The sequence below is a fragment of the Rhineura floridana genome, chromosome 8 (assembly GCF_030035675.1).
Source record: "Rhineura floridana isolate rRhiFlo1 chromosome 8, rRhiFlo1.hap2, whole genome shotgun sequence".
In the NCBI taxonomy this organism is placed as follows: Eukaryota; Metazoa; Chordata; class Lepidosauria; order Squamata; family Rhineuridae; genus Rhineura; species Rhineura floridana.
This window is the reverse complement of record NC_084487.1, coordinates 36,020,203-36,031,563: the sequence shown is the minus strand read 5'-3', so window position 1 is coordinate 36,031,563 and position 11,361 is coordinate 36,020,203. Positions and strand designations below refer to the sequence as shown.

At 44.7% G+C, this 11,361-nt stretch overlaps 1 protein-coding gene across 1 annotated transcript; it reads left to right on the top strand.

Moving 5' to 3' along the window:
• The first annotated feature begins 364 nt into the window (after nucleotides 1-364).
• On the top strand, nucleotides 365-10,676 carry LOC133390384 (ubiquinol-cytochrome-c reductase complex assembly factor 6). The gene is made up of 3 exons (XM_061638878.1): nucleotides 365-531; nucleotides 3,224-3,353; nucleotides 4,609-10,676. The coding sequence occupies exons 2-3, from the start codon at nucleotides 3,246-3,248 to the stop codon at nucleotides 4,702-4,704; spliced, it is 204 nt and encodes a 67-aa protein (XP_061494862.1). The 5' UTR covers nucleotides 365-531; nucleotides 3,224-3,245; the 3' UTR covers nucleotides 4,705-10,676.
• The last annotated feature ends 685 nt before the right edge of the window (nucleotides 10,677-11,361 follow it).

The window sequence follows — 11,361 nt, the reverse complement described above, 5'->3', positions numbered from 1 at the left end:
ACCATCCCATCCTTACTATATCCGCCCTGCTGCGCGCTTGTTTCAGTAGGAGATCAAAGCAGACATTCTTCGTGTAGGCATGTTTGCACCATTTGGATAGTAAAAAAATGCACTTATTTCATTTGACCGTTTAGCACTTTCCGATTTTCATTTGACCGTTTAGCACTTTCTGGAACAGCTTTCCATTCTTAATTCCAAAAATGAACTATTTAGGACTTTCCCCCTAAACATATTTTAGTTTGGAGCGCCGCCGCCGCGCTAGATTCAAAGAAGAGAATCGCAGCCAAAAGCGTCTTCCAAATTTTCACGGTAGTTGATACTCTGATTTACTCTCTATTTCTATCTCTAGGATGCATGTATGTTACTGGGGTGGGTACCTGTTTGACACGTGACTGCTTTTGCTCTTGTCTTCCGAGTTCTGTATTGGTTCTTTGTCTGGCCAAAGACCGTCTTTTAGCTTGTCCTTGACCAAATCTGTCACGCCCTGCTATAGAACCAGCGTTAAAGCGCAATCGGGAGCTGCTGGTGCAGGTGAGTACGAACTTTAGGGCGATGTTAGCAACCAGTTCTATGGAAGAAGCTCCCCGCACCCACGGGGAAGAATTTGTATTCCCTTTTGAAGCTGGGGAGGGGCGCACGTGGATCTTGTAGATTTGTTCGATTCTTATAGACTTGTTCGATTTCGGGGTGGGGGAACCATTCAAACAAGCGGGGATAAAACTTCCAGGCGACCCCTTTCTTCAGTCTCCAGTGACTGTTATGCTTACTGCGGTGTAGGAAGTCCCCAGCTGGAGGAATTGAAGGAGCAGGTTTGGGAATTCACACCAGGCATTTATTCCTCTTTAAACTGTAATGGCTACCCCCAAAGGATCATGGGAAGTGTAGTTTATGAAGGGTGCTGAGAGCTGTCCCCTCACAGAGCTTCAGGGTCCAGAACTCTCTGGGAAGAGGGGCTGACTGTTAAACCACTCTGAAAATTGTTGCTCTGTCAGAGGAATAGGAGTCTTATTCTTCTTCTCTTGGCGATCACTCGTGACCGAGTAAGATTGTCTTCCAAAATATAGTCTTTAACAATGGATCCGTCTGAATCTGTATCCACCGCCGATGTCTCAGACCATGACTAGGGACTTCTAGATTTCACAGTCCTGCCCCCGTTGCCATTTGCCAATCGCCATGGGACTTTTGTTATGGAAGAAGCCTGTGCGTGAATTTGTTTTATGTGGGGAGATCAGTGCACCACGATCAACACACAATCTTGACAGAAAAAGGCTTTGATCCAATGGCATGGGTACCATGACGATTGGAAGTCCTTTATCTGCTTCAGCCTTCATCTGCCTTCACAGCCGTTGTAACATACACATTGTTATCCTCCACCTGTTCTGCTGTTGAGGATTTTCTTGGATCGTTCTTTGTCTGGTTCCTCTCCCTTGACCTTACTGCCATGGGTGACCCTGCTGGGAGTACATGACTCCCGACGGCATCACTCACAGCATTCATTGGAACACACAAGCCCACTCACCCCTACAAGGTGATGATCCAGTGAGGGGAGTAGGAGTCTACCAACTGTCAGCACCCTACAAAAACTACACTTCCCAGGATTGTCTGGGGGAAGCCATGACTGTTTAAATTGGAATAATAGTGGAATAAATGCCTGATGTGGATGTGGCCTTAATATAGGCAGCTGTTTCTCCAGAGTTTCATATTGGGCTCTCTCCCAACCCTACCTGGAAATGCTGGGGATTGAACTTGGTACCTTTTGCATGTAAAGCAGATACTCTGCTACTGAGCTACCGCCATATACCAAGTTATATAGCCCTTTGCCAATTAGGTGATTCTCAAGTTTTTCCCCTCCAGGTATTTTCAGGCCCTGTCTGTGTTGTTTTGAAAATGACAACTCTTGGTGGTTTTAAGTTCTGAACAAGTAGGTTTGACAAACAGGTTTACAATTACAGCCTTAAATTTCTTGGTTCTTGGCCTGTGATTCTTTTAAGAAGCTGCAAGAGTCTTTCGTTATTTAAACTGCAATAAACTAACACATTCTTGGTGGAAGATTTTTTCCTACACCGGAGCTCACTTTGGCAGATGCATGTAATTTTATCTAGGATCTAAAGGACCCTAACAGTACAATCCTATGTACATCTGCTCAGAAGTAAATTCCACTAAATATAAGGAGAGCCTGCTGGATCAGGTCAAGGGCCCATCTAGTCCAACACCCTGTTCTCCCAGTAGCCAACCAGATGGCTGTGGGAAATCCGCAAGCAGGAACTAAGCACAAAAGCACTCTTCCCTTCTGCAGTTTCCAGCAACTGGTATTCAGAAGCATACTGCCTCCAATTGTGGAGGGAGAGCATGGCCATCATGGCTAGTAGCCATTGTTAGCCAATTTGTCTAAGCCTCTTTTAAAGCCGTTGTTGCCTCCTGTAGGAACAAGTTCCATTAGTTTACCTATGCTCTTTAACTGTGCTGTGTGAAGTACTTTCTTTTGTCTGTCCTGAATCTTCCAACATGCAGCTTCATTGGATGTCCACAAGGAATAGTGTTATGAGAGAGGAAGAAAAGCTTTTCTGGGTGCCATGCTTAATTTTACCCACTGCTGTCATGTCACCTCTTACTCCCTTTTTCTCTAAACTAAAAAACCCCCAAATATTTGGGCCTTTTCCTCACGGTGGAGTGGCTCCATCTCCTTGGTCATTTTGGATGCCCTTTTCTGAACCTTTTCAGAAAACATTTGGACTTTGTTGGGACTTACTCCCAAGTCATTGTGCATGGGATTGCAGCAGAAAACTTTGTATTTCCATCTCTGTAGTGAGGATTCGCTGTGTGACTTTGAGCAAGCTGTTCTTGTTTGGTTGGCCTTGTTTAAACTTGCCATGATGAATGCAATAAGGCTTATAGGAAAAACACTTTTCTCACATGTATACTTGGATTCAGTGTCTCTTGTCACTCCCTAATAACGCATATACATGGGATTGTAGCCAACTAAATCATACTCAGTGTAGACCCACTCAAATCAATGGACATTAGTTAAGTCCATTGATTTCAGTGGATCTACTGAGTATGACTTAGTTGGCGACCACCCATGGTGAGGACTGCTAGAATGCCATCTTTCTACTCTAGACTCCCTCATGTCTCATTTCCCTCCTATATCATCAGATTTCATGCGATGGAAAACCATTTTTTAACTAGTAGAAATCCTTGTCTTCCTCTTTTGCTTGTATTCCAGGTGCCGCTGGTTCCTTTTTGCCATGCCTGCAGGAGCCTCTTGGCCGCGCTACTTGAAAATGCTCAGTGCAAGTATGTTGGCCATGTTTGCTGGTGCAGAAGTTGTCCATCGTTATTACAGGCCCGATCTTGTAAGCAGCTTCTCCCCACCACGTTTTATACATTTGTTTGATATATTGCTTTCTGTTTTTCAAGACTCCTCCCCCGCCCCGGAACCTTAGATAAAGTAATGCGATGCAGTAACATTGGGACTGCACCTACCCCCTCCAACACATGGCATAGCTCTGAGGTAGCATATCTTTCAGGACTGTAGGTCTTTTTACCTTTTGTCCAATGGCAGAGGAGGAGGGGCCACCTTCAGCAGCTGGGCCTCAGATGAGCAGATGAGCTATAGCTCTTGTGTTGCTGGATGGCTCTTAACTCTTTTCTCCAGGCCTGCGGGTTTTTTTCCCCTTTGGCCCAAAGGCAGACCGTGAAGACATGCATTTCCTCAGAACCTGGAAGTCCTAACAATGGGATTGACTTCAATAAGCACATAGGAAGCTGCCTTATACTGAGTCAGACCATTGGTCCATCTAGCTCAGTACTGTTCACATTGACTCTCCAGGATTTTAGACAGCAGTCTTTCCTAACCCTACTCTGGGATTGAACTAGAGATCTTTTGCATGCAAAGCATGCACTCTACCACTGAGCTAAAGTCCCTTCCTAATGTGTATGTGATTGCATAATGTGCATAGAAGCACAGCATAATATATATTTAAAATACCATTGCTGTTTGCAAATACAGTGCCCCCAAAAATCTAGTGTTCAGGGATCCTAACAAAGATAATTTACACAAAACCTGGTTCAGAATATTTCTATATTGTTTTGGGCCTTTATTTCAAAATGTACATTAGGATAGAGGCATCCAGTCCACATGTGGTTCTTCTACCTGTAATAGTTTCCAGTAATAATTGTAGCTATAATATATATATATACAGGAATACCCTGCTATACAGACCTTCACTTAACGTACACTCACTTTTACGGACATACTCCATACTCCACCATGCCCGTTTACGTACACTTGCTTCACACTTACGGACACTTAATGGTGCGTGGGGGTGGAAATAGATGCGATCGCGCCACCGCAAATCAGCTGGGAGGCGTGATCGTGATCAGCTGAGAAGCGTGGCAGTGCAGCAGCAGAGGCTTTAGTGCGGGGCTTTGAGGCTCCGCAAGAAGGAGAGGTAAAAAAAAGTTTTAAAAGGTAGTGCTTCACTTTAAGGACATTTTCGGTTTATGTACTCGCTCTGGTCCCATTGTGTACGTTAATTCGAGGTATTCCTCTAGTGGATTTTGTGGCTTTGGATATCAGTATGACTGATTTGTTTTGTTTTTTTGTAGACGATACCTGAAGTTCCTCCCAAGCCTGGAGAACTCAGAACAGAACTGTTGGGCCTCAAAAAAAGAAACCAGGAAGTTCAGGCTTCACAACAGTGATAATACACAGAATGTGATTGCATTTGTCCATGAACTGGTCTAATATTTATAACTGAACCTGTACCATTTGACAAGCTTCTGGCAACATGGGATATACAAGTTCAGCTAGCTTTTGTCTGTTTTCTGAAAACATGAACTGTTGTTACTTTTAGTCCCTGTTCTTCATTGCCCCCTCCCATGCAATACAAAGGCAACCCATTACAGTGTTGCAAGAAACCTGCACTTGGCTGAATTGTCTCTTCTCTTAAAGATACAGGCGGGCCCCGCTTATACGGCAGGTTCCGTTCCGGACTGCTGCTGTAAAGCGGAAATCGCCGTAAAGTGGGAACCCATTGAGCATAATGGGGTGTATTGTGCAAAAATGCCACAAAAGCACAAAACTGGCTTTAAAATGGGGAATTCCTGTTGCTGCATTAGCAGAATGCTGGAAAGTGAAGCGCCGGTAAGCGGGGCCCTACTGTACAGAATCATTCTCAGGCCTTGAGCCTGGCAACCCTACTGCAGTGTTGTCTATTGACCTTACAGCCTGGCCTTTTTGGGCCTAGGGAAAAGTCTGCCAGCATCTCAGCAGCCCCTCCATAGAAAATAAAGGAGGGCTCATCCAGATGACCCTGTCAGCAGACCAGATGGATCAATTGCTGTATCCAGCTCACTGTTCAGTAGTGGGCCTCCATTAAGCTTGTGTCAGCCTTCCTGGAAGTGGCTGTAATGTAGCTCACCTTACTGTGTGGGGCCTTCTAGTACATCACTGGCCTCAAGCAGGAAAGGCTCTGGGAGGGAAATGACCCACCACCACCAAGAGAAGGCCCTGCTGTTCTTCCTGAAAGGATAGATGGTTCCAGTGGTGGGGAGGACAACCCAGCTAATGAAAGCAGCTTTGGAGCCTGCTTAAGTTTTAAATGTCTAGTTGTAATGGGGCAGATACCTCCTCAGACAGCTAGTGCACTGAACTTCCCACACTTGAAGAAGCTATGTGAAATTGTTTTCTGTACTCTGACTTTGGCTACAATGCTAATGCTGCTTACCCAGAAGTAAACCCAACCAAATTCAATAGGACTTACTTCTGAGTAGACACAGCTAGGTTTGCACTCTAGGTAAGAGCAGCCAGTTCATCATACTTCTGAATACCCAGGAGTTATATTTGCTGTACCAATATGACTTTTCTGTAGAGCAGGATCTCACTGCCGTCATTCATGCTTAGCAACCCTAGATTGACAAATACATTTTTTGTACAAAGGACTTAAAGGATAAGTTCAGAATCAACAAATGATATGAAGCTCAGTGTGTCATGTGACCACATACACCTCTGCTTTAGTTTGTGTTGTTGCTGGTAGATGCACTTCCACAGCCAGAAAACCTGTTTTCATCTTTGCACAAGAACACCTGTCTTAAATAGAACAGCTGCTTAAAAGTGCATTGTAAGCACCTGCAGACTTGTCAACTACAGTTAAAACTGTGGAAGAACAAAACGTTTTCTCAATTAAGCACTGCAAGTTTCTGGAGAAAGATATGCTTGAAACTTGAGCTGTAGTAAGACTTCGGTCCCCAACTAGTGCTTGGAATGCCATTGTTTCCTGTTTGTATCTTAAAGATGGAAGACATGAACATTCAGATATTTTTTATGTTGTCCCAATACAGGAGCTACTTAGGTTTTAAGTGAAGTCTACAAGTTGTCCTACTTAGACTGCAGGGTACCATCTTGTCCCCCATGCTGTTTAACGTCTATATGAAGCCCTTGGCAGTGATCATCAGGAGATTTGGGGTGAGGTGTCAGCAGTATGCTGACGATACCCAGCTCTATTTCTCTGTAACATCTGAATCAGGAGAGGCCATGCAAGCCCTGGACCGCTGCCTGGACTCAGTGGTGGGCTGGATGAGGGCCAATAAACCAAGTCTGAATCCTAGCAAGATGGAGGCACTGTGAGTTGGTGGTTCCCAAGTTCAGATAATTGGTCAGTTGCCTGCCTTGGATGGGGTCATACTCCCTCTGAAAGAGCAGGTTTGTAGTCTGGGGGTGCTCCTGGATCCATCTTTGTCACTAGAGGCCCAGGTGACCTCAGTGGCTAGGAGTGCCTTTTACCAGCTTTGGCTGGTAGGACAGCTGCAGCCATTTCTGGACCTGGATAGCCTGGCCACTGTTGTCCATGCACAGGTAACCTCCAGGCTGGATTGCCGTAATGCATCCTGTGTGGGGCTGCCCTTGAGGTTGGTCCAGAAGTTGCAGCTGGTGTAAAATGTGGCAGTGAGACTGCTCACTGGGACAGGGTATTGCCAATGTGTCACCCCGCTGCTGAAAGAATTGCACTGGCTGCCCATTTGCTACCGGGCTAAGTTCAAGGTTCTAGTCTTGGTGTACAAAGCCCTATACAGGTTGAGACCAAGATACCTGAAAGACCATCTTATTGTTGGGCTGTTGACCCATAGGCATTACTGTCTCTAGTTGTTTTCCATAAAGCCTGCAAGTTTGGAGAAGTAACTGTTATCTCCTGGCCTGAGAGAGAGCAGACATCCAAGGCCAGCGGTTGTCATGGTAATGTGAGATAGCAACTGGGAAAGTTCTAACAGAGTCTGTAAGTTGTGTCTTCTGTATATTGCCTCTGAACTGAGAGGTTGTCTTCTGCGTTTACCTTCGGAGAGATATGTACCAGAAGGGGGGGTGACTGAAGAAACTCTACATGTATTTACTCTTAAGCCTGTTGGCCCTAATGTCTTAATAAAGACTCTTAACCTGATCTAATGCATCTGAGAAGTTTCTTGCTCAACTTAACTCCAACGTAACGTATGCTGTGTCATGCAAGAACCGCCACCATCAACAGGGTTATGGGCCCAGATCCACAGCGCGTTACACAACAGTAAGTGGCTGGTCTGAACGGCAGACGGAGTTCCAGAGAGGGCAGCGTGATTGATTGTGCCAGACAGAGGTGAGCAGGATGGCTGTAAACATGTCTGGAGGCTTGCCGATGGAACGACTTAATGAAAAGAATTATGGCAGTTGGAGGCCAAGGATGCGTGCTTTCCTAGTAAAGGAAGATTTATGGGAAGTTATAGAAGGAAACCCCCCGGCAGTACCGACCGAGGCCTGGAAGCGCCGAGACCAGAGGGCGCAGGCATTTATAATCTTGGCTCTATCGGATTCTCAACTGATGAGTGTGAGAGATGAGCCGTCGGCTAAACAGATGTGGGACGCGTTGCAGGATTTGTCCCAGGAATGGCAGCGGAGGCAGAAGGCGCAGAGAGCCGAGCTGATGGAAGCTGTCAGAAGCAAAGAGGCGAAAAGTGCCGTGCCGAAGGAGGCAGCCGGAAGCAAGCAAGAGCAGCAGCGGCTAAAGGCTTGTTATGTTTGCGGAGATCGTGGGCATCTCCAGAGAGACTGTGCAGTCAAGCGAAACTCCAGGGACGGAGGCTGGAAACAGGGAAGTGTGAACTTTGTAAACAGAAGTCTCAAGATTTAGGACCTGTTAACTGGATTCTTGACAGCGGTGCGAGCCATATATTAATCACAGACAGGAGTTTGTTTTACACTTCAGAAGATGTGCAGGACTTTGTTTTACTTGTGGATGGATCGCAGAAGAACGTGGAGGCTCGAGGACTGGTGAGATTTGATAAACTTGGAATACTGTCAGATTGTTTGTTTGTACCAGAATTGGCTCATAACGTATTGTCAGTCAGAAAACTGGTGAGTTGTGATTTTTCAGTATTGTTTCACAAAGACAAATGTTTTGTAATGAGAGGAGATCAAGTGTGCTTGCAGGGAAGCCTTAATGATTCACAGTTTAAAATGACCATGGGTGTAAGGTGTGCTGATGCCTTGAGTTTAATGGGGCGGAAAGGGAATGATGGTCAGGGCTGTAAACAGACAGCTGTAAAAGGCACACCGTCGGTATTCACTGCCCAGATGGAGGAGGTTCAAAGAGAACTTGAAGAGCCATCATCATTTCAAGCAATCAGGTTGATGCCTGAGGCAGAGCAGCAAAAGTGGCAGCAGCCATGCAGGAAGAATTAAAGGCCATGCAAAAGAATGGCACGTGGACAGTAGTAAAGTTACCCATGGGTAAAAAGGCCATAGGTTGCAGATGGGTGTTTAAGAAAAAGAAAGCAAGTTCCGGGGAAGTACAGCGGTACAGGGCACGTTTGGTAGCCAAGGGATTCACCCAGCAACATGGAACAGATTTCGATGCTGTTTTCGCCCCGGTTGTGAAACATGAGTCTATTCGTGTTCTGCTGAAACTAGCAGCGATGCAGAAAATGCACATTAATCACTATGATATAGGGACTGCATTCCTCCATGGTGATTTAGAGGAGGAGATATACATGGAGCTGCCTCCGGGGTCTGTGTCACAGGAAGGGTTTGTGTGTAAGTTACATAAGTCTATCTATGGATTGCGGCAGAGTGCACGCTGCTGGAATGAGAAATTGGACAGTGTGTTACAAGGGATGGGATTTCAAAGATGCAAGGCAGATCCCTGTGTATATGTCCAGAGAAATGGAACACAAACCAATATCTCTGCTGTTTATGTGGATGACATCATGTACATGTATCATGATCAGCAAGAGGAAAGGGAATTCAGGGAGCAACTGGGCAGGCAGGTGGACACAAAGAATTTGGGGCCTGTCACCCACTATTTAGGCACGGATATTGTGCGTGCAGAAGACGGAAGCAAAACATTGAGTCAGGAAAGTAAATCAGATCATAGAAGAACGCAACATGACAGAATGCAATGTTGTGAAGACTCCAATGGTTGTGGCTTTCCAACAGAATGTGCAGGAGACGCCCTGTACAGAACCTGAGAAGTACAGGCGCATAATAGGGAAATTGCAATATTTGGTGAAGGTGTCTCGCCCAGACATCTGTAATGCAGTCAGCATTTTAAGTAGGAAGGTAGAGCATTGTTCAGAGGCTGACTGGCAGGGAATTAAAAGGGTAGTGCGTTATCTGAAAGGCACGAAGACAAAGAGTCTGGTTTTGACAGGAGCAAAGACAGGAGATCTTGAATGTTTTGTGGATGCAGATCATGCAGGGGAGCTGAGCAGTCGTAAGTCAACCTCTGGCATAGTTATGATGTGGCACGGATCTTGCATTGATTGGATTAGCAAGAAACAAACTGTGGTTGCAACATCAAGTGCAGAAGCAGAGTATGTGGCCTTATCCCAGGCCTGTAACGAGTTGCAATGGTTCACAATGCTCATGCAGGATTTAGGCATGGAGATACAACTACCAATCACTGTACATGAAGACAATCAGACCTGCATCAAGATAGCCACATCAGAAGCTCATACCAAAAGAACAAAACATATTAGTGTCAGATACTTTCACGTGAGGGATTGTGTGCAGCAGGGGTTTGTTACCCTGACATTCTGTGATACTAACATAGTGGCTGACATCATGACCAAGCCGTTGTGTGAGGAGAAATTTGGCAAACTGGTGACAAGGCTTGGAATGAGTTGAAATTTGATTGAATAAAGTTCTAGGTAAGTGTACAGAGATGTTCTGAAATGAACTGCAATGTACTGAGATGTAATTTGGATCTGTATGATGCAATGTATTGAAATGTATTACCTTTGTATTGTAGAAATGTATTGCTGAAATGGAAAAGTTATAGATGCAATGGAAAGTTTTGCAGTCTTGATGGAAAAATGGGAATATGTTGGGCTGTTGACCCATAGGCATTACTGTCTCTAGTTGTTTTTCATAAAGCCTGCAAGTTTTGAGAAGTAACTGTTATCTCCTGGCCTGAGAGAGAGCAGACATCCAAGGCCAGCGGTTGTCATGGTAACGTGAGATAGCAACTGGGAAAGTTCTAACAGAGTCTGTAAGTTGTGTCTTCTGTATATTGCCTCTGAACTGAGAGGTTGTCTTCTGCGTTTACCTTTGGAGAGAGATGTACCAGAAGGGGGGGTGACTGAAGAAACTCTACATGTATTTACTCTTAAGCCTGTTGGCCCTAATGTCTTAATAAAGACTCTTAACCTGATCTAATGCATCTGAGAAGTTTCTTGCTCAACTTAACTCCAACGTAACGTATGCTGTGTCACGCAAGAACCGCCACCATCAACACTTATCCCTTACATAGTCAAATGCCACTCTGCAGACGAGGGCCTCCTGCAGATACCATCTTATCAGGTCCATTCCACACAACATAGGAAACAGACTAAGTGTGGCAGCACCTACCCTATGGAATTCCCTCCTCTTAAGACAGGCACCATCTGTTATCTTTTCTGCACCTATTGAAGACTTTCCTATTTCAACAAGCCTTTAAAGTTGAGACCTATTCCAGTTTGCATCTGTGCTGGAATTGCTTTTTAATATGTTCTTAAACCTTTTTTTAAATGTTTTCAATCTTAGAAGGTGTTTTCATAGCTTTTTTTAACTAACATTTTTGAAGATGTTTTGTTTTAATGTGTTTTAAAGCTTGTTTTTATGATGTTTTTAGTGCTTTTGTTTGCCGCCCTGGGCTCCTGCTGGGAGGAAAGGTGGGATATAAATCAATAATAATAATCTTCATGTAATGAACAGAAAAGCAATGCTATCCTTCAATTTAACCTCTTGAATAAAGCTTTTAAAAATACAGCATCTGGAAGTTAAATTGGGCATTGTCCATTTGTTTATGAGGAAATGAGAACTGCTACAGAACCTGCCTATCATAGCTGTATGTAACT

Excerpts from the sequence above, each read along its gene's own strand:
- LOC133390384 (XM_061638878.1), top strand. The coding sequence starts at position 3,246 with ATGCCTGCAGGAGCCTCTTGGCCGCGCTACTTGAAAATGCTCAGTGCA. Across the intron at positions 3,354-4,608 it reads GTTATTACAGGCCCGATCTT|ACGATACCTGAAGTTCCTCC; the intron begins GTAAGCAGCTTC and ends GTTTTTTTGTAG.